This window comes from Acanthopagrus latus, chromosome 24 (assembly GCF_904848185.1).
Source record: "Acanthopagrus latus isolate v.2019 chromosome 24, fAcaLat1.1, whole genome shotgun sequence".
NCBI lineage: Eukaryota > Metazoa > Chordata > Actinopteri > Spariformes > Sparidae > Acanthopagrus > Acanthopagrus latus.
Genome location: NC_051062.1, coordinates 14,498,090 through 14,520,072, shown reverse-complemented (window position 1 = coordinate 14,520,072; position 21,983 = coordinate 14,498,090). Strand labels below are relative to the sequence as shown.

The 21,983-nt window shown below is 43.6% G+C and overlaps 4 protein-coding genes across 6 annotated transcripts; all 4 read left to right on the top strand.

Annotated features, from left to right (window-relative positions):
• Positions 1 to 1,544: 1,544 nt before the first annotated feature.
• On the top strand, positions 1,545 to 11,547 carry LOC119015247 (tubulin alpha chain-like). 3 transcript variants are annotated; one of them, XM_037091089.1, is made up of 5 exons: positions 1,545 to 1,562; positions 1,658 to 1,880; positions 1,953 to 2,101; positions 2,183 to 3,109; positions 11,325 to 11,547. In XM_037091089.1, the coding sequence occupies exons 1-5, from the start codon at positions 1,560 to 1,562 to the stop codon at positions 11,370 to 11,372; spliced, it is 1,350 nt and encodes a 449-aa protein (XP_036946984.1). In that variant the 5' UTR covers positions 1,545 to 1,559; the 3' UTR covers positions 11,373 to 11,547. The 3 variants fall into 3 exon arrangements, with proteins under 3 accessions (XP_036946984.1, XP_036946982.1, XP_036946983.1); XM_037091087.1 differs by lacking the exon at positions 11,325 to 11,547 and having other exon boundaries at positions 2,183 to 3,178; XM_037091088.1 differs by lacking the exons at positions 1,545 to 1,562; positions 1,658 to 1,880; positions 1,953 to 2,101; positions 2,183 to 3,109 and adding exons at positions 7,846 to 8,000; positions 9,721 to 9,943; positions 10,164 to 10,312 and having other exon boundaries at positions 10,398 to 11,547.
• On the top strand, positions 4,633 to 6,965 carry LOC119015249 (tubulin alpha-1A chain-like). The gene is made up of 4 exons (XM_037091090.1): positions 4,633 to 4,650; positions 4,964 to 5,186; positions 5,287 to 5,435; positions 5,516 to 6,965. Exons 1-4 carry the CDS (start codon positions 4,648 to 4,650, stop codon positions 6,494 to 6,496), a joined length of 1,356 nt encoding a protein of 451 aa, XP_036946985.1. The 5' UTR covers positions 4,633 to 4,647; the 3' UTR covers positions 6,497 to 6,965.
• A 1,345-nt stretch (positions 11,548 to 12,892) lies between the features above and the next one.
• On the top strand, positions 12,893 to 15,914 carry LOC119015251 (tubulin alpha chain-like). The gene is made up of 4 exons (XM_037091093.1): positions 12,893 to 13,024; positions 13,905 to 14,130; positions 14,535 to 14,683; positions 14,764 to 15,914. Exons 1-4 carry the CDS (start codon positions 13,022 to 13,024, stop codon positions 15,736 to 15,738), a joined length of 1,353 nt encoding a protein of 450 aa, XP_036946988.1. The 5' UTR covers positions 12,893 to 13,021; the 3' UTR covers positions 15,739 to 15,914.
• Positions 15,915 to 17,263: 1,349 nt separating this feature from the next.
• Positions 17,264 to 21,601, top strand: LOC119015250 (tubulin alpha chain-like). The gene is made up of 4 exons (XM_037091091.1): positions 17,264 to 17,395; positions 19,333 to 19,558; positions 19,963 to 20,111; positions 20,192 to 21,601. Exons 1-4 carry the CDS (start codon positions 17,393 to 17,395, stop codon positions 21,164 to 21,166), a joined length of 1,353 nt encoding a protein of 450 aa, XP_036946986.1. The 5' UTR covers positions 17,264 to 17,392; the 3' UTR covers positions 21,167 to 21,601.
• The last annotated feature ends 382 nt before the right edge of the window (positions 21,602 to 21,983 follow it).

Here is a 21,983-nt window from a genome sequence, read left to right as displayed (position 1 = left end):
CAAAGTAGATTTTAAATTCTCCTGCTTTGTGTTTGTGAACTTGACTCAATATTTCTTGTTGTTTAGTCTAATCAGAATTTTGTATAGTTGGCTCAAATGAAAAAGAGAAAGAAGACTTTACTAATGATGACGTATTATCAATAATGTAACCGCTCATTCCACACTAAGACCTTCTTGTTTTTCTTTTAACCTGATGTTCTTCCTCTGTACAACACCAGGTGGTGCTGAGGTCAGGACTCCTGCAGCACAGATGGTCCACCATGTTCCTGCAATGGCATTTTTACTTATTGTGATGTCATTTCTTTGAGTAAAAAATAAGTGGTTAATGTGACCCAGTTTAATATCCTTCATGTTACATAACCAAGAGATCCTGAGCCTGTTTTGTGTGTTAATGTATTGGTCAATAATCAATCAAACTAACCCTGCTGATAAACTGCCTGTCAGCTGAACTTCAGGCCTTGTTGTTCTGTAAATCTACATTACTGCTGACGTCCCGAGCTTCATGTCAGCAGCAGCAGTGTGACCTTCAGTGTTTCTATAACAACAGGATGACCAACCATGTGGAAAACACACAGCGAAGCCCAGCCGGGCCTCATGCAGAGAGCAGAGGAGAGGGGGGTTCCTCTGCTCCGACAATGGATCAAACAAGCCCGAGGAAACAGGCCCGAACATGAAGAGCAACCTGAACATGTGCTATTGTGGATCTATTTAAGTTTGTTTTTAAGAGCAATCAGCTTGTCCAGGGTGCACACTAATATTTTAAAGATCCTACCAGTCTTACCTTACTACAGAGTCATTTTTGTACAATATGAAGAATCAACACACCAATGAAATGAAATACTGACCACCTCATGTTAAAACATGAAAACTGTGTTGTTATAACAAGATACTGTTAATGTTAAATCAGGACATCTTCATGTTATATCAGTAAGTGTTGATGTTATCATGGCATACAACTAACCTGTCTTGTTATAACAATGGAATATTTATATTGTTATAATGTGATAACTTTGTATGTTGTATTATTGCAGAAATATCTTGATATGACAATTTTCATGTAATATTGTTATACATTATTTTTTACAGTAGGTCGATGTTTCGAGTGCTGCCAAGTGAAGCTGAATTCATCTTGGTTTACTCGCAGCTCCCCTCAACCTAACCCCTCCAAGTGAGCAGACAAAGGTATATTTTTGGATTTTACTGACTCTCATTGATCTCCATGGAGATCTCAGCCCCCTACAGAGCCTTGAGTTAATTAATCTCAGAGTACTCCACAAATACTCCAACAAAACTCATGTGGGTGTCATGGTTATACATTAACTCGGTGCAGGAAGAAGGATTATTGATGTGTGGTGGAGCATGTTTGCATGATGTTTTCCACAGCTGAATTATTGACTTTTTGCCCCTCTGCTAAGCTCAGTTAACCCTTTGTTTATCGATAACACAGCTTGTTACCATAGAGTGTGGAGGAGCTATAAGTGCTGGAGGAATCTAGACAGACAGACAGAGACCAGACTTCCCCTGCAGATCGTCAACGTCAGCAGCAGGAACTTACAATCATGGTAAGATTATGCCATTCATGATTTTTAGACACATTGAATCCCAAATTACATCTCAACCTTTGCTAACATCACCTCTTCTTTTTGCACTCCAACAGCGTGAATGCCTCTCCGTCCATGTTGGTCAGGCAGGTGTCCAGATGGGCAATGCATGCTGGGAGCTCTACTGCCTGGAGCACGGCATCCAGCCGGACGGTCAGATGCCCAGCGACAAGACCATCGGTGGAGGAGATGACTCCTTCAACACCTTCTTCACTGAAACTGGAGCTGGCAAACATGTTCCTAGAGCTGTCTTTGTGGACTTGGAGCCATCTGTCATCGGTACAATTACTGTTTTCTGATGCAAATAATGTAGCGACAGCCGACTGGATGCTAAGTGTTGTCTGTTCACAGATGAGGTCCGTACAGGAACCTACCGCCAGCTCTTCCATCCTGAGCAGCTGATCACTGGAAAGGAAGATGCCGCCAACAACTACGCCCGTGGTCACTACACCATCGGGAAGGAGCTCATCGACATTGTTCTTGACAGGATTCGTAAGCTGGTGAGTTTGCCTGTAAAATTTGTATATTTCAGTTCAAAGTGTAATAAAGTATTGAGGGAACTCTGTTTTCTTTTCCTGCAGGCTGACCAGTGCACCGGACTCCAAGGTTTCCTCATCTTCCACTCCTTCGGTGGAGGAACCGGCTCTGGCTTCACCTCTCTGCTGATGGAGCGTCTCTCTGTGGACTACGGCAAAAAGTCCAAGCTGGAGTTTGCCGTGTACCCAGCTCCCCAAGTGTCCACAGCCGTGGTGGAGCCCTACAACTCCATCCTGACCACCCACACCACCCTGGAGCACTCCGACTGCGCCTTCATGGTGGACAATGAGGCCATCTATGACATCTGTCGCAGGAACCTGGACATCGAGCGTCCAACTTACACCAACCTCAACAGGCTGATTGGACAGATCGTCTCCTCCATCACTGCCTCCCTGCGCTTTGACGGCGCCTTAAATGTGGACCTGACGGAGTTCCAGACCAATCTGGTGCCCTACCCTCGTATCCACTTCCCTCTGGCCACCTACGCCCCTGTTATCTCAGCAGAGAAGGCCTATCATGAGCAGCTATCAGTAGCAGAGATCACCAACGCCTGCTTTGAGCCCGCCAACCAGATGGTCAAATGTGATCCTCGTCATGGGAAATACATGGCCTGCTGCCTCCTGTACCGTGGCGATGTGGTCCCTAAGGAGGTGAACTCTGCCATTGCCACCATCAAAACCAAGCGTACCATCCAGTTCGTGGACTGGTGTCCAACAGGCTTCAAGGTGGGCATCAACTACCAGCCTCCCACGGTGGTTCCTGGAGGAGATCTGGCCAAGGTGCAGAGGGCCGTCTGCATGCTGAGCAACACCACCGCCATCGCTGAGGCCTGGGCTCGTCTCGACCACAAGTTCGACCTGATGTACGCCAAGAGGGCCTTCGTCCACTGGTACGTTGGGGAGGGGATGGAGGAGGGAGAGTTCTCCGAGGCCAGAGAGGACATGGCTGCCCTGGAGAAGGATTACGAAGAGGTGGGAACCGACACCATCGGTGATGAAGGAGAGGAAGAGGAAGGGGAGTACTAAGAGCTTAACACAAGATCTTAGATGTATATTTGCACAACAATGCTGGGATTGTATTATTGTGTTACTATGTATTGATTTTATATTTCAAAACAACATTATTGAAAATAAAGCAAAAAGTGAGTGATTAAAGTGAGGAATTTCTCTGTTTGATTTGTCCTCCATTCTGTCAGAAAAGCACATACATTCTGTCATCTAACAATGAGAGGGGCTTGCAGGAATGCTGCAGCCACCACCTCCCATTGTGTGCTGTTGATTTATTTCCCTAACAAGCTCTCGGTGCACTCCAGCAATGAGAGTGCAATGCACACACCTCTCTGTGGACGAACAGCTCCAGATTAGCTGACATCAGAGTGCAAATAAGGCCTGACAAAGAGTAACTAGGGAAACTAAACAGGAGCGTGTTCTGGCAGATGCCGAGCAGTTTGTCATTATGTCTCTAGGGTTACCTTCAGTCGCAGAGCTATTTGACCTCAAACAAAAGAGTACTTTGATATAAACATAATGGTTTTAACACTAGCTCGGATTTCCGAAGAGTTTGTCTCTTGTCAGGAAGCAACAAGATTTAAAAACATAAAAACTGTAAATTTTCCTTTTAAAACTTTGATCAACCTGACCCATTTAGACGTTGGGGCCAAATTATTCTGGTTATCTCTACATTTAAGTATTGCAAGCACCCACCCAACTCAACACAACGCCAAAGGTAACCCTAACCCTAAATTATTTTTTTGGGGTGCTAAAAGTCAGTTGAAATATTCATCACATACATTGATGCTTTGTACACTGGATCTCAGATGTCACCTGGCTTTGAGAGAAGTGTGCTCTAATGTTTTTCTGGGGCAGTCGGCTTCCTTTGAATTGCAAATGAATCTCAACCGCAGTGACGATGCTCGGTTATCTGTAACAAAAGCCTATTCAGGTCACTCTAGGGAGGTATCTGTTTTCTCTCTCCGCTGCAAGAAAAGAAAATGGAGGTTTCAAGTGTGGTGTGTTAACAGGGATGATTTCTAATGTGGAAAGTGCTAAGTGGCATTATATTGTTTTATGTGTGGTAAAGAAAGGCCATGAGTTTCCTCCAACAGCAAACAACAAGAGCCTGTATGAATGTCTGTGAGCAAGTTTAAAAGTAAAGTACAAACTAACATGCCTTAAATCCAGACAGTGAAATTGGAGGAGAGGACGAACAGTTATGGGTCATATTTCACAGCTGGTTATTGTTGGTGGTTACTCATTTGTGTAACAACAGCAGTTACTCCTTAGAGCCGAGCAGGGGAGCATTCCAGTTGATTTTCTTTTTTGTGCCCCTCCTTCTCATCTTTCATCGAAGGCGATGGTGTTTGCTTCTCCTGCTCCTCCAGTTACCACAACATGCCCGGCTGTTGCCTAGTGCTGCTGCTCTATAAAGCAGCTTCCTGTAGTCATGCTTCACACAACATCCCCAGCCACTCATCTCAGGTGAACAAGGGACTGCTTCAAGCAACGAAAACATGGTGAGGACATCTTATTTTTAAGTTCAGCACATGAGCGACTTTACATGACTTATGCAAAGAACCCCTCAGAAAGACATTTTTATATAGATATTCTGCATTCAACTCAGTGATCTGTGTTTAATGTAATAGCTTAAGAGGCTTTTTAAAATGTTCTTACAACAAATTTACAAATATTCCTCATGTTGAATGATGTGATGACTTTTGTGTAAGCTAACATAAATAATGGGTTTTTCTTAAAATGACACTGACAGAGAATCTAGTTCTTTAATTGGGAATTTTGGGGTCTTGACATCTGAACCACTTGTTCTTGCAGCGTGAATGTATCTCCGTCCACGTTGGCCAAGCTGGAGCTCAGATAGGCAATGCATGCTGGGAGCTCTACTGCCTGGAGCACGGCATCCAGCCGGACGGTCAGATGCCCAGCGACAAGACCATTGGAGGAGGAGACGACTCCTTCAACACCTTCTTCAGTGAGACTGGAGCTGGCAAACATGTTCCCAGAGCTGTCTTTGTGGACCTGGAGCCAACTGTCATTGGTAAGAGTATTTTCAGGATAAGAGAGTGCTGGATTGAGTCCTCCAGCAATGAATTACATTTGTGAGGGTGTGAATATACCATCCATTTTTCTGTTTTCAGATGAGGTCCGTACAGGAACCTACCGCCAGCTCTTTCACCCTGAGCAGCTGATCACTGGAAAAGAGGATGCCGCCAACAACTACGCCCGTGGTCACTACACCATTGGCAAGGAGATCATCGACCTTGTTCTCGACAGGAGTCGTAAACTGGTCAGTTTGCCTGCAATTACTTCAAATTTCAGCGCGAGCAATATTAGGTCACAGAGTAAAGATTTCTTTTTTTCCTGCAGGCTGACCAGTGCACAGGTCTCCAAGGTTTCCTCATCTTCCACTCCTTTGGTGGAGGAACCGGCTCTGGCTTCACCTCTCTGCTGATGGAGCGTCTTTCGGTTGACTATGGCAAAAAGTCCAAGCTGGAGTTTGCCATTTATCCAGCTCCCCAGGTGTCCACAGCCGTGGTGGAGCCCTACAACTCCATCCTGACCACCCACACCACCCTGGAGCACTCCGACTGCGCCTTCATGGTGGATAATGAGGCCATCTATGACATCTGTCGCAGAAACCTGGACATCGAGCGTCCAACTTACACCAACCTCAACAGGCTGATTGGACAGATCGTCTCCTCCATCACCGCTTCCCTGCGCTTCGACGGCGCCTTGAATGTGGACCTGACGGAGTTCCAGACCAATCTGGTGCCCTACCCTCGTATCCACTTCCCTCTGGCCACCTACGCCCCTGTTATCTCAGCAGAGAAGGCCTATCATGAGCAGCTGTCAGTAGCAGAGATCACCAACGCCTGCTTCGAGCCCGCCAACCAGATGGTCAAATGTGACCCTCGCCATGGGAAGTACATGGCCTGCTGCCTGTTATTCCGTGGTGATGTGGTGCCCAAAGATGTCAACTCAGCCATCGCCACCATCAAAACCAAGCGCACCATCCAGTTCGTGGACTGGTGTCCAACAGGCTTCAAGGTGGGCATCAACTACCAGCCTCCCACGGTGGTTCCTGGAGGAGATCTGGCCAAGGTGCAGAGGGCCGTCTGCATGCTGAGCAACACCACCGCCATCGCTGAGGCCTGGGCTCGTCTCGACCACAAGTTCGACCTGATGTACGCCAAGAGGGCCTTCGTCCACTGGTACGTTGGGGAGGGGATGGAGGAAGGAGAGTTCTCCGAGGCCAGAGAGGACATGGCTGCCCTGGAGAAGGATTATGAAGAGGTGGGAACCGACACCATCGGTGATGAAGGAGAGGAAGAGGGTGAAGAATATTAAGTCTGAAATAAACAAAAAAGCACAATGCACTAATCGGGTTCTTTTTAGACTTCAGTGTATGAAACAAGAAGTGATGTATGATCCTGTCTAAAGAGTAAATGTATACCTTTGGGTTTTTTTTTTTAGATTTTTCTAAAGGCCTGCGAGCAAAGAAAGGGATGAGACACGATAAATTGTATAAATCAGGATGACATGAAACACTTTGGTTCTCTCCTGGAAGGTTTTTATGATGTTGCTCTCATGTTTCCTCCAAGCAGAATAGATTAGGAACTATAGAGTTTTGTCAAGTAAATTTCATAATTTAGCAAGACATACACTCAAGAGACAGTCAGGTTTCCTAAGTTTTCCAGGCTGTTGCAAAATGTGCAAAATTCATGTCCTTATCCAGAGAGATTAAGAGGAATTCAGTCCCAAGATATCATCTTTGCTATATGTCTTTGTCCTAAAACAATAAACTGGGATAAGTTTCTGTTGGTGTGCTTTGTTTGCAGTAATAACACAACACAGCTCTCAGTCACTCTGCAGAGCTCATGCTTTATTAACTCATGCCAACACTGAACATTTAAGTCTAATTCCTCGTTACAGCAAAGCCTGACATAACAGAAATACCTCCGAATTAGGCCTGGATTATTTCATGGTGTTAGGAATTTGTGTCAGAGTTCAGTCCTCATTATTAATGAATAAATGAGAGATGATTATCAGCTACCACTGTTCTATTTTTTCTTTATTTGATGTATCTTCAGATAGTTCAATATATTTTTAGAAAGGTTTGAGTCTTCCTTTTTTATATTCCCTCAATTGGGTTTAATCAAATTAGTGATGAATTATATATTAATCTAATTAATCTATGTGTGGTTGCTGTGTGCGTCAGAGTCATGCTGCCTTCAGGGACTTCCCGTACATTCTCCCCTTCCAAGTTGAGAGATCACCCAAAGGACTGTGTGTGAATTCAAGTGAAACTGCAATTAAACAGAGCCTGTAGTGTTAATTTGTGCTGGGTATCATGTAATTCTTGAAATTAAGTGACACACGTTTCAGTTATGTAATGTTTTAAATGAAAAAAAGGACACTTTTTGGACCTCTTGCAAAGCTGCTCCTTCACACTTTACATGTCTTGATTTTATCACTGAATGCACCATCAAATATCAGTTTATTCCACAATGCATAACTTATGTTCTGTCCATCCAATACAATTAACAAATAAATAATTATTATATTAAATGCAAAAATGGAGACTACAAAACAGTCCTGCTTCTTATAAAAGATGAATTATTCAAATTCCCGTCAATGACGCAGCTGAAGTCTCGGAAGCAAAAGTTTCGGGCCATACTTGAACGCAGCAACGAGTAACGTTCGCTCCCGCCATGAGGAAATTCAAACAGCCGCTTTGGCCCCGCCCCCTCAAAAAAGTATAAAGACAAACGGCACCTCTTCCGCCCCACAGTACTGCCTTCAGCAACCGATTCTTCAACGTCGGAGAGAAGGAGAAATAGTCAGAAACATGGTGAGTGTTGAAGGCAAAAAAGCATTTAAAAAAAAACATACTTTAGTGAGTAAATGATGCTAAGATGACAGACTCAATTAGTCTTTGAGGAAGAGCACAGTCTTTTGACAATAATGCATGTGAGGTCCGGCATGAATGTCCTAAAAGTTTACATATGTCCTTATAAAACGCGTTGAAATCAGATTAATTTTTAGCGATTTCATAAACTTGATCGTTCTCTGGTGTAATAAGGCGTGTTTGTGCGTATCGTTATCTCCTGTGTCATTGAATGACTCAAATACTGGCGCAGTCTGAATTAAAATGTAGGAGATAGAGCCGTGAAACTCGTCGATTTTGTTCCTAACCAACGTTTTGCCGTCGGAATTATTAATCTGAATAGTTTGTAGAAGATAATTTGAGTTCGTGTGTGGGTGGCAGACAATGACGCTGTAACTTCAGAGGCGCTCGAGCCGGAAGGCGCCATCAGATAACGCCCAGTCCGTGAATGTTACACAAAGGTAGAGCTTTGCGGTAGTATGGGGGTAGGGAGGACACCATCTCCCTGTCCGTAAAGATTTTTTACCCTCCTCCATGATGGGAGTCTTTTTTTCCTTTCACTGATCTGCTGTGGGCCCGGCCCGGTCCCTGATCGGGAGGGGTATGAAGGCAGAGTGAGGCCACCACAGGTCCGCAGCGAGGCAGGCCGCCATGTGACGCAGCAGACATGATTTATGGAGTTATAAAATGTCGTCACCTGAGGCTAAAGATTAACAGGTTCCCGCCCAAAGTGCGTTCTGAAAGAAGATGGAGGACACTGAATTATTCCAGAGATTAACATTCGATATATGGCCCATTTCACAACTGATATGAATAAATCAAACATTTTGATGATCAGGTTCCAATTGATCGAGTATTTAGTTAAGTTTACCAAAACTTTGTGCCATGCGTTTTTAATGCCTCTCGAATATCAGCATTTGATATCAGAAAGAATCCTTGAACAAAAGGTGGACAGGTGGATTTAACGTTTTTAAAATGTCGACATTAACAGCCACTGAGAGGATTTTTTTACCCACACTGATTCAATCAGAAATAAAAAAACAAATATTAAATGAGGAAAAATCATATGAAAACATTTATAATTTTGATTTCCCAATGCAGATGTTTGTTTGTTTGTTCTGTGTTCAATCACTTCCTTACATTTAAAAAAAAAAAGTAAGATAATTGTGTTTTCTTACATGTGTTTCTGTTCATTTTTTTTTCAGTACTGGTTGAGTGGCAGCATATCATGAGCCTTTACATTTCTGAAACATATAAATGATATGCCTGGAATTATGTAACATTAAGACTAGATGGCAGCTGTACAGTAGGGTAGTACATGTTAAAAAAAAAAACATGCATGATTATAAAGAAATCAATTGCCTGATTGTCCTTTATGATATTTATTACAAGCGTTACCAAAAAAATTTGATTGCTGTAACAGCTGTTAATTTGAGCAGTAGTGATGCTTTTCTAAAAATCAAACCAGGCCATGTGATGATATGCAGACTGATACTGAGGCTCTGAGGAGCTGTTGATGTGTGATCTGGGTCAGTCAGTGCTCAGCAGACAAAGATCTGAATCTGTCGGCTGACTACAAAGTGAAAAACTGCAGTCTCATCACTCCTACAGTACAAATTCTGACAATTGTATTTGCCTCTTTTATGAAAAACAAATAACCGGTCTTTTTCTCTTCTCTCCACAGCGTGAGTGTATTTCTATGCATGTCGGCCAGGCCGGTGCCCAGATGGGCAATGCATGCTGGGAGTTGTACTGCCTGGAGCACGGCATCCAGCCGGACGGTCAGATGCCCAGCGACAAGACCATTGGAGGAGGAGACGACTCCTTCAACACCTTCTTCAGTGAGACTGGAGCTGGCAAACATGTTCCCAGAGCTGTCTTTGTGGACTTGGAGCCAACTGTCATCGGTAAGGGCCAGATTTACTAAACGAAAAAAACGACTTCCTTTCATTAGGTTTAATAATATGCTTTGTACTGCTTAATTTCAAGGACATTTTCTTCCAGCTTAACATTTGTGGTCTAAATGTGTCTGCCAGTAGTGGAATGACATGACTAGTTTACGCATACAGCAACAGTTCTCAAGAGCGTAGAGCTTGACCTCAAACCAGTATTCTTGTTGCTCCTCAGACGAAGTGCGAACTGGAACCTACCGCCAGCTCTTCCACCCGGAGCAGCTGATCACAGGCAAAGAGGACGCAGCCAACAACTACGCCCGTGGCCACTACACCGTCGGCAAGGAAATCATCGACCTTGTTCTGGACAGGACCCGCAAACTGGTGAGTTAAAATTCTAAGTCAGTGTAAGGTATGGTGGTGTTTCATGCGACCGAACATTTTGATCACTTTCTGTATTTTCCTGCAGGCTGACCAGTGCACTGGACTCCAAGGTTTCCTCATCTTCCACTCCTTCGGTGGAGGAACCGGCTCTGGCTTCACCTCTCTGCTGATGGAGCGTCTCTCTGTGGACTACGGCAAAAAGTCCAAGCTGGAGTTTGCCGTGTACCCAGCTCCCCAAGTGTCCACAGCCGTGGTGGAGCCCTACAACTCCATCCTGACCACCCACACCACCCTGGAGCACTCCGACTGCGCCTTCATGGTGGATAACGAGGCCATCTATGACATCTGTCGCAGGAACCTGGACATCGAGCGTCCAACTTACACCAACCTCAACAGGCTGATTGGACAGATCGTCTCCTCCATCACCGCTTCCCTGCGCTTCGACGGCGCCTTGAATGTGGACCTGACGGAGTTCCAGACCAATCTGGTGCCCTACCCTCGTATCCACTTCCCTCTGGCCACCTACGCCCCTGTTATCTCAGCAGAGAAGGCCTATCATGAGCAGCTGTCTGTCGCCGACATCACCAACGCCTGCTTCGAGCCCGCCAACCAGATGGTCAAATGCGACCCTCGCCATGGGAAATACATGGCCTGCTGCCTCCTGTATCGTGGTGACGTGGTGCCCAAAGATGTCAACTCAGCCATCGCCACCATCAAAACCAAGCGCACCATCCAGTTTGTGGACTGGTGTCCCACAGGCTTCAAGGTGGGCATCAACTACCAGCCTCCCACGGTGGTTCCTGGAGGAGATCTGGCCAAGGTGCAGAGGGCCGTCTGCATGCTGAGCAACACCACCGCCATCGCTGAGGCCTGGGCTCGTCTCGACCACAAGTTCGACCTGATGTACGCCAAGAGGGCCTTCGTCCACTGGTACGTTGGGGAAGGGATGGAGGAGGGAGAGTTCTCCGAGGCCAGAGAGGACATGGCTGCCCTGGAGAAGGATTACGAAGAGGTGGGAACCGACAGCATCGGAGAGGAGGATGAAGGCGAGGAGTACTAGACTGCTGAAATGTCTGGAACCTGCTGTGTCTTCATATGCCAGGAAAAAAAAGCCGTACATGATTGTGTTCTGAATTATGTGAATCTTTCATCTTCTGAAGCAACGCTGGACTGGTTGGTGAAGTTCTGCACATTCCTGTTAAGCTTTTAACTGTGCTAATAAAAGCTCAAAGTTATTTGTCCTGTGTTTGCTTTGACAACATGCTGGTATCTTAAGAGCTGTATCGAGCAGTTGATTTCTGACACATTCAACATTTAGGTCTAAATCCTCTTTACAGTCATGCCTTACATAACATTAGTCAAGTTAGACTGTATATTAAATGTATGTGTGGGTGCTGAATGCATGAGATTTATGTTGCCTTCAGATACTTCGTGTACATTCTCCCTCCCAAGTTGAGATCACCCACAGGACTATATGAATTCAAGTGCCTTTCATAGTAAAACTGGGCAAAGAATTTGCTGGTTATGTAATTGTTAATGTTGAGTGAGGCAGAGTGACATTTTAATAATGAGGGAAAAAGGACATATTTAGCCAAGCTGCTGCTTCTAGATTTGTAGGAATACTACAATATATGTAGTATAATTGTATTGATAAATGAAACTGGAAAAAAAATGATTGCCAAAGTAAAAATGATAAAGCAGAATTTGAGACTTCACCCAATTCACTTTGTGCCTCAGGTAATCATTACATTTTATAATCTGCATATGATGAAATAATTGACTCTCAGCATTTTAATCAAACCAAACAGAAGTCAGGTGTTATTGAAAATTGTAGATAATCTTGATATAATTTATCTTGTTTCTAAGAAGCAGCTGTATATCTGGCCAGACCTATTCTAAAGGCAAATGATCATTTTGTTAATAGGCTAATTTGCTGGTTCATTTATGTCAGCTGCAAAGCACAAAAATACTTTTATTGAATAAAAACTAATACAAATAGTGAGCAGCGCAGAGAGAACTGCTAAGTACTGTTGACTGCAGCTGCTGTAAGGTCGTTAGCACAGCTTGCCGGGCATCTGCCCAAACTGGAAACTCATAATGGTATTTGAAAAAGTGGACTGGGGCTAGTTGGCTTTACATTTCTGTAAAAGGTGCACTGATTTTTTTTTTTTTCTGTTCTTCACATGTGATCGCTGTTTTGCTTTGTAGAAAATGAACTGGCTCTGTGTGAAGTGTGTCAGATTTGATTATCACGGATCAAAATAGCATTGATCACCTTTTACCTCCTCCCTGTGTCTCCATGCACCTATGTATTTATTTATGTCGCTGAACACACCATCAAATACCAGTTTGTTTCTGCAATACATCATTTATTTCTGTTCGTTCAATACAGTTAACAAAACAGGGGACTTTAATGTGGAAGTGATTATTATATTAGATGCAAAAAATGCAGTAACAGTCCGGCCTTTTATAAAAGATAACTTCAAATTTGCGTCAATAACGCAGCTGAAGTCTAGGAAGAAGAATATTTCGGGCCGCTCCTGAACGCAGCGCTCAACTTCCGCTCTCGCCTAGAGGAAATTCAAACAGCCGCTTTGGCCACGCCCCCTTGAAAAAGTATAAATATAAACGGCTCCTCTTCCGCTCCTCAGTACTGCCTTCTACAACCGATTCTTCGACGTCGGGGAGAAGGAGAACTTATTCAGAAAAATGGTGAGTGATGAAGCACGAAGTACATTAAAATAATAATAATAATGATAATAATGATAATAATATGCTAGTGTGTAATACAGTGTTCAGACGACAGACCTTTGTTCCTCTTCGAGCGACAGCACCGTTTTTATTCACAATGCGTTTTAAGATAGCAAAGCTGTCTTAAAAGTTAGCATATTGTTATAAAACTCGTAAAAATCCGATTAGTCTTGATTGGTTAAATTAACCGTGTCGTTCTCGGATGTAAATCCGTAACGTTTTGTAAAGACACCTCGGGAATCTAATATATGTCGTTATAAACGGTGATTAATGTGGATAGATTAATTAAACTTGCCCGGTATTTTCGGGAGTGTTGGCGTGTTTACGTGTGTAACGGTGTCTTCTGTGTCGTCTCACGAGGCCAAAAAACTGACTGCGCAGTCTGAATTAAAATGGAGGACAAGTGATTGCTACACATTTTAATCCACAAGCTGTTTTTTAAAAAAGGGATCGACATGGTGGTGGTTTTAACTTTTAAACGGAAACCTCGACCAGTCACTGACAATGGCTTGAATTCACTCGACACTCATTAGTTATCGTGTCTCAAAGGGGTTGTTGAGGATTTATTCATTAATTGCCGTTAAGATTTTTAATTTGATAAAAATATATTGAAAATAAGAGATTGGCACATAAGCATCAGAAAGGATCTTTAACTAAAATGCAACTAATTTGCCATTAAAACACATTCAGTACAATGTAATATTGCCTTTAGGTCTTAAGATGTTTTGTTTTTGTAAAAAGCAGAAAATGCAGCCTCATCACTCCTACAGTACGAATTCTGACAGCTATATTTGCCTCTATGAAAAAACAAATAACCGGTCTTTGTCTCATCTCTCCACAGCGTGAGTGTATTTCTATGCATGTCGGCCAGGCCGGTGTCCAGATGGGCAATGCATGCTGGGAGTTGTACTGCCTGGAGCACGGCATCCAGCCGGACGGTCAGATGCCCAGCAACAAGAACATTGGAGGGGGGGGGGACAACTCCTTCAACACCTTCTTCAGTGAGACTGGAGCTGGCAAACATGTTCCCAGAGCTGTCTTTGTGGACTTGGAGCCAACTGTCATCGGTAAGGGCCAGATTTACTAAACGAAAAAAAACTACTTCCTTTCATTAGGTTTAATAATATGCTTTGTATTGCTTAATTTCATTTTCTTCCAGCTTAACAACATCTGTGTTCTAAATGTGTCCAACAATAGCGGAACTTGACTAGTTTCCCCATTAGGCATCAGAAGCAGTTCACATATTATGGAATTTATTTTCAGGTGTGTAGAGGAGGGTCGAGTGAACGAAAAGGTGCAAGCAGACTGTATTTCAAATTAATGCACTCTTAGAGGTTAAATTATGTCTAAAAGTGTGAATTTATTGACATAACCACCACATTGTTAGTGCAAATGTTCAGGAAAAGATCACTAGTGTGGGTCTCAAGAGAACAGAGCATTACTTTAAACCAGTATTCTTGTTGCTCCTCAGATGAAGTGCGAACTGGAACCTACCGCCAGCTCTTCCACCCGGAGCAGCTGATCACAGGCAAAGAGGACGCAGCCAACAACTACGCCCGTGGCCACTACACCGTCGGCAAGGAAATCATCGACCTTGTTCTGGACAGGACCCGCAAACTGGTGAGTTTTTACGACAGTGTAAGGTATGGTGGTGTTTCATGCGACCAAACATTTTGATCACTTTCTGTATTTTCCTGCAGGCTGACCAGTGCACTGGACTCCAAGGTTTCCTCATCTTCCACTCCTTCGGTGGAGGAACCGGCTCTGGCTTCACTTCTCTCCTGATGGAGCGTCTCTCTGTGGACTACGGCAAAAAGTCCAAGCTGGAGTTTGCCGTGTACCCAGCTCCCCAAGTGTCCACAGCCGTGGTGGAGCCCTACAACTCCATCCTGACCACCCACACCACCCTGGAGCACTCCGACTGCGCCTTCATGGTGGACAATGAGGCCATCTATGACATCTGTCGCAGGAACCTGGATATTGAGCGTCCGACCTACACCAACCTCAACAGGCTGATTGGACAGATCGTCTCCTCCATCACCGCCTCCCTGCGCTTCGACGGCGCCTTGAATGTGGACCTGACGGAGTTCCAGACCAATCTGGTGCCCTACCCTCGTATCCACTTCCCTCTGACCACCTACGCCCCTGTTATCTCAGCAGAGAAGGCCTATCATGAGCAGCTGTCTGTCGCCGACATCACCAACGCCTGCTTCGAGCCCGCCAACCAGATGGTCAAATGCGACCCTCGCCATGGGAAATACATGGCCTGCTGCCTCCTGTATCGTGGTGACGTGGTGCCCAAAGATGTCAACTCAGCCATCGCCACCATCAAAACCAAGCGATCCATCCAGTTTGTGGACTGGTGTCCCACAGGCTTCAAGGTGGGCATCAACTACCAGCCTCCCACGGTGGTTCCTGGAGGAGATCTGGCCAAGGTGCAGAGGGCCGTCTGCATGCTGAGCAACACCACCGCCATCGCTGAGGCCTGGGCTCGTCTCGACCACAAGTTCGACCTGATGTACGCCAAGAGGGCCTTCGTCCACTGGTACGTTGGGGAGGGGATGGAGGAGGGAGAGTTCTCCGAGGCCAGAGAGGACATGGCTGCCCTGGAGAAGGATTACGAAGAGGTGGGAACCGACAGCATCGGAGAGGAGGATGAAGGCGAGGAGTACTAGACTGCTGAAATGTCTGGAACCTGCTGTGTCTTCATATGCCAGGGGAAAAAAAGCCGTACATGATTGTGTTCTGAATTATGTGAATCTTTCATCTTCTGAAGCAATACTGGACTGGTTGGTGAAGTTCTGCACATTCCTGTTAAGCTTTTAACTGTGCTAATAAAAGCTCAAAGTTATTTGTCCTGTGTTTGCTTTGACAACATCCTTGTATCTTAAGAGCTGTATCGAGCAGTTGATTTCTGACACATTCAACATTTAGGTCTAAATCCTCTTTACAGTCATGCCTTACATAACATTAGTCAAGTTAGACTGTATATTAAATGTATGTGTGGGTGCTGAATGCATGAGATTTATGTTGCCTTCAGGTACTTCGTGTACATTCTCCCTCCCAAGTTGAGATCACCCACAGGACTATATAAATTCAGGTGCCTGTCATAGTAAAACTGGGCTAAAATTTGCTGGTTGTGTAATTGTTAATGTTGAGTGAGGCAGAATGACATTTTAATAATGAAGAGGAAAAAAGGACATATTTAGCCAAGCTGCTGCTTCTAGATTTGTAGGAATACTACAATATATGTAGTATAATTGTATTGATAAATGAAACTGGAAAAAAAATTATTGCCAAAGTAAAAATGATAAAGCAGAATTTGAGACTTCACCCAATTCACTTTGTGCCTCAGGTAATCATTACATTTTATAATCTGCATATGATGAAATAATTGACTCTCAGCATTTTAATCAAACCAAACAGAAGTCAGGTGTTATTATTGAAAATTGTAGATAATCTTGATATAATTTATCTTGTTTCTAAGAAGCAGCTGTATATCTGGCCAGACCTATTCTAAAGGCAAATGATCATTTTGTTATTAGGCTAATTTGCTGGTTCATTTATGTCAGCTGCAAAGCACAAAAATACTTTTATTGAATAAAAACTAATACAAATAGTGAGCAGCGCAGAGAGAACTGCTAAGTACTGTTGACTGCAGCTGCTGTAAGGTCGTTAGCACAGCTTGCCGGGCATCTGCCCAAACTGGAAACTCATAATGGTATTTGAAAAAGTGGACTGGGGCTAGTTGGCTTTACATTTCTGTAAAAGGTGCACTGATTTTTTTTTTTTCTGTTCTTCACATGTGATCGCTGTTTTGCTTTGTAGAAAATGAACTGGCTCTGTGTGAAGTGTGTCAGATTTGATTATCACGGATCAAAATAGCATTGATCACCTTTTACCTCCTCCCTGTGTCTCCATGCACCTATGTATTTATTTATGTCGCTGAACACACCATCAAATACCAGTTTGTTTCTGCAATACATCATTTATTTCTGTTCATTCAATACAGTTAACAAAACAGGGGACTTTAATGTGGAAGTGATTATTATATTAGATGCAAAAAATGCAGAAACAGTCCGGCCTTTTATAAAAGATAACTTCAAATTTGCGTCAATAACGCAGCTGAAGTCTCGGAAGAAGAATATTTCGGGCCGCTCCTGAACGCAGCGCTCAACTACCGCTCTCGCCTAGAGGAAATTCAAACAGCCGCTTTGGCCACGCCCCCTTGAAAAAGTATAAATATAAACGGCTCCTCTTCCGCTCCTCAGTACTGCCTTCTACAACCGATTCTTCGACGTCGGGGAGAAGGAGAACTTATTCAGAAAAATGGTGAGTGATGAAGCACGAAGTACATTAAAATAATAATAATAATAATAATAATAATAATAATAATAATATGCTAGTGTGTAATACAGTGTTCAGACGACAGACCTTTGTTCCTCTTCGAGCGACAGCACCGTTTTTATTCACAATGCGTTTTAAGATAGTAAAGCTGTCTTAAAAGTTAGCATATTGTTATAAAACTCGTAAAAATCCGATTAGTCTTGATTGGTTAAATTAACCGTGTCGTTCTCGGATGTAAATCCGTAACGTTTTGTAAAGACACCTCGGGAATCTAATATATGTCGTTATAAACGGTGATTAATGTGGATAGATTAATTAAACTTGCCCGGTATTTTCGGGAGTGTTGGCGTGTTTACGTGTGTAACGGTGTCTTCTGTGTCGTCTCACGAGGCCAAAAAACTGACTGCGCAGTCTGAATTAAAATGGAGGACAAGTGATTGCTACACATTTTAATCCACAAGCTGTTTTTTAAAAAAGGGATCGACATGGTGGTGGTTTTAACTTTTAAACGGAAACCTCGACCAGTCACTGACAATGGCTTGAATTCACTTGACACTCATTAGTTATCGTGTCTCAAAGGGGTTGTTGAGGATTTATTCATTAATTGCCGTTAAGATTTTTAATTTGATAAAAAATATATTGAAAATAAGAGATTGGCACATAAGCATCAGAAAGGATCTTTAACTAAAAAACCAACTAATTTGCCATTAAAACACATTCAGTACAATGTAATATTGCCTTTAGGTCTTAAGATGTTTTGTTTTTTATAAGTTTATCAGTCAAGTAACTTGATCTGTTTTAATTCCTACTCTTATTTAGCATCAAACATAGATCTTCATGGTGTACTGGAGGGGGTCCTAGAAAATATTGAAAGTTGATAAATATTTCAGTGAAAGTAAAATCTCGATTTAAAGTCTGAAATACTATTTTCCAAGATATTACATGTTATAGCTTGTTTCATTATGTATATCTATCAAAGAAGATAATGTTTGCCTGAATTGAACTGCTGCATGACAACAAGTTGTGATCACACATTTCCCCACTTCAGAGTTCTGGAAAAATAATACAGAATCAGAATCCTTTTATTGTCATTGCACAGTGTGCAACGAAATTGTAGAAAAAGAGATACAAATACACATTTTTACAGCAGAACTTTAGGTCATATTTCGACCCCTTTAATAATCTCAGCACTCCTCAGATTTATCCTTATGTTGGGACCACTGGGTGAAACCACCAAGTGGTTTAAGTCATAAGTAAATACAGCTACAAAAGACATGATGCCATATTAATAATGTAATTGGATAACAAATTAATCAATGAATTGCATTATGTGATATTTTAATGTAGCATAAAAAGAAATATAAATAGAATGTACATATTGAATATTAATCTACCAACAATAGTCCGTAAGCACATCTTTCAACAATGCTTGAATTCATTTATAAATAATGGAATTGAAAATGTGAGAGAAAGAATTAAGAATACAGATTCTAATCACCTTTTTTATATCTGCATTATTACTTATACCACTTGGTAGTTTCACATTTGCCCCTGCTTTTCCTTTTCATATTAGCCATTATCAGATCGACTTGGTCATTTAGCGTGTCCTGTCAGCCTTTCTGTGATACTTTGGTCCTTGAGCTGATAAAACAATGCAAACTAGCCGATGTAACAAGCTCTGATTGGCTATCATCACCCGGACTGTCGTCTGCAGGTATTTAAAAATAATCAAACCAGGCCATATGATGAGCAGCAGACTGGCCCTGCTGGGTCAGCCAGTGCTCTGCAGACAAAGATCTGAATCTGTTGGCTGAATACAAAGCAGAAAATGCAGCCTCATCACTCCTACAGTACGAATTCTGACAGCTATATTTGCCTCTATGAAAAAACAAATAACCGGTCTTTGTCTCATCTCTCCACAGCGTGAGTGTATTTCTATGCATGTCGGCCAGGCCGGTGTCCAGATGGGCAATGCATGCTGGGAGTTGTACTGCCTGGAGCACGGCATCCAGCCGGACGGTCAGATGCCCAGCAACAAGAACATTGGAGGGGGGGGGGACAACTCCTTCAACACCTTCTTCAGTGAGACTGGAGCTGGCAAACATGTTCCCAGAGCTGTCTTTGTGGACTTGGAGCCAACTGTCATCGGTAAGGGCCAGATTTACTAAACGAAAAAAAACTACTTCCTTTCATTAGGTTTAATAATATGCTTTGTATTGCTTAATTTCATTTTCTTCCAGCTTAACAACATCTGTGTTCTAAATGTGTCCAACAATAGCGGAACTTGACTAGTTTCCCCATTAGGCATCAGAAGCAGTTCACATATTATGGAATTTATTTTCAGGTGTGTAGAGGAGGGTCGAGTGAACGAAAAGGTGCAAGCAGACTGTATTTCAAATTAATGCACTCTTAAAGGTTAAATTATGTCTAAAAGTGTGAATTTATTGACATAACCACCACATTGTTAGTGCAAATGTTCAGGAAAAGATCACTAGTGTGGGTCTCAAGAGAACAGAGCATTACTTTAAACCAGTATTCTTGTTGCTCCTCAGATGAAGTGCGAACTGGAACCTACCGCCAGCTCTTCCACCCGGAGCAGCTGATCACAGGCAAAGAGGACGCAGCCAACAACTACGCCCGTGGCCACTACACCGTCGGCAAGGAAATCATCGACCTTGTTCTGGACAGGACCCGCAAACTGGTGAGTTTTTACGACAGTGTAAGGTATGGTGGTGTTTCATGCGACCGAACATTTTGATCACTTTCTGTATTTTCCTGCAGGCTGACCAGTGCACTGGACTCCAAGGTTTCCTCATCTTCCACTCCTTCGGTGGAGGAACCGGCTCTGGCTTCACCTCTCTGCTGATGGAGCGTCTCTCTGTGGACTACGGCAAAAAGTCCAAGCTGGAGTTTGCCGTGTACCCAGCTCCCCAAGTGTCCACAGCCGTGGTGGAGCCCTACAACACCATCCTGACCACCCACACCACCCTGGAGCACTCGGACTGCGCCTTCATGGTGGACAATGAGGCCATCTATGACATCTGTAGCAGGAACCTGGACATCGAGCGTCCGACCTACACCAACCTCAACAGGCTGATTGGACAGATCGTCTCCTCCATCACCGCCTCCCTGCGCTTCGACGGCGCCTTGAATGTGGACCTGATGGAGTTCCAGACCAATCTGGTGCCCTACCCTCGTATCCACTTCCCTCTGACCACCTACGCCCCTGTTATCTCAGCAGAGAAGGCCTATCATGAGCAGCTGTCTGTCGCCGACATCACCAACGCCTGCTTCGAGCCCGCCAACCAGATGGTCAAATGTGACCCTCGCCATGGGAAATACATGGCCTGCTGCCTCCTGTATCGTGGTGACGTGGTGCCCAAAGATGTCAACTCAGCCATCGCCTCCATCAAAACCAAGCGATCCATCCAGTTCGTGGACTGGTGTCCCACAGGCTTCAAGGTGGGCATCAACTACCAGCCTCCCACGGTGGTTCCTGGAGGAGATCTGGCCAAGGTGCAGAGGGCCGTCTGCATGCTGAGCAACACCACCGCCATCGCTGAGGCCTGGGCTCGTCTCGACCACAAGTTCGACCTGATGTACGCCAAGAGGGCCTTCGTCCACTGGTACGTTGGGGAGGGGATGGAGGAGGGAGAGTTCTCCGAGGCCAGAGAGGACATGGCTGCCCTGGAGAAGGATTACGAAGAGGTGGGAACCGACAGCATCGGAGAGGAGGATGAAGGTGAGGAGTACTAGACTGCTGAAACTTCTGGACCCTGTGTCTTCATATGCCACAAAGAAAAGCCGTACACAAATGTGTTCTGAATTATGTGAATGTTTCATGTTTTGAAGCAATATTGGACTGATTGGTTTAATTCTACACATTGTTAAGCTTTTAACTGTGCTAATAAAATGTTGAAGTTATTCTTTTTCCAGTATTTGCTTCAGAGAGCACAAGATGTTGCATTGACATCGGTCAGGTATCATTTTAAGAGCTGTAAAGAACCGTCGATCAAAATTGTCAAACATTATCTGTTTATCTGGTTGTATAAATGTGTATCTTCACCTCCAGTCAGCTCTGACAAAATGTCCAACTTTTCAATTTTGAATTGTCTAGAATGGTAAATGTCCCGAGTCAGAGGTCCTAAGATATTTTGCCTACAGTATATTAAACAAAGTAAAATATTTTGACCTTTAGCATTTATCATAACTTGTGTTTGCACTTGTCTCAGCTCCTCACTGGATTAATGTGATGTAATGTAACGAGTGATCATTTTAAAGCTAATGCATTGTCTAAACGGGACCAGGCTTAATCCTGGAGGTCAGACAGTGTCAAGTTTCTGGGTTAAGCCCACTGAGTATTTTATTTCTAGGTCGGGAGATTTACGCAAACTGACAAAGGGACAAAAGAGTTTAAAAACTGTTTCATGGATTTATCCTCTGGTGCCATGAACGTGGATGATTAATACTCATTTCATCATTTTTATTTCAGTTTTTCTCACTAACAAATAGCCTAACTGGAAGAAAATGTACATATGTGTGGTTCTTGCTGTGTTGCAGAGGAGTTGCTGCT

Excerpts from the sequence above, each read along its gene's own strand:
- LOC119015247 (XM_037091087.1), top strand. Across the intron at positions 1,881-1,952 it reads CTTGGAGCCATCTGTCATCG|ATGAGGTCCGTACAGGAACC; the intron begins GTACAATTACTG and ends GTCTGTTCACAG. Across the intron at positions 2,102-2,182 it reads TTGACAGGATTCGTAAGCTG|GCTGACCAGTGCACCGGACT; the intron begins GTGAGTTTGCCT and ends CTTTTCCTGCAG.
- LOC119015250 (XM_037091091.1), top strand. Across the intron at positions 19,559-19,962 it reads CTTGGAGCCAACTGTCATCG|ATGAAGTGCGAACTGGAACC; the intron begins GTAAGGGCCAGA and ends GTTGCTCCTCAG. Across the intron at positions 20,112-20,191 it reads TGGACAGGACCCGCAAACTG|GCTGACCAGTGCACTGGACT; the intron begins GTGAGTTTTTAC and ends ATTTTCCTGCAG.
- LOC119015251 (XM_037091093.1), top strand. Across the intron at positions 14,131-14,534 it reads CTTGGAGCCAACTGTCATCG|ATGAAGTGCGAACTGGAACC; the intron begins GTAAGGGCCAGA and ends GTTGCTCCTCAG. Across the intron at positions 14,684-14,763 it reads TGGACAGGACCCGCAAACTG|GCTGACCAGTGCACTGGACT; the intron begins GTGAGTTTTTAC and ends ATTTTCCTGCAG.
- LOC119015249 (XM_037091090.1), top strand. Across the intron at positions 5,187-5,286 it reads CCTGGAGCCAACTGTCATTG|ATGAGGTCCGTACAGGAACC; the intron begins GTAAGAGTATTT and ends TTCTGTTTTCAG. Across the intron at positions 5,436-5,515 it reads TCGACAGGAGTCGTAAACTG|GCTGACCAGTGCACAGGTCT; the intron begins GTCAGTTTGCCT and ends TTTTTCCTGCAG.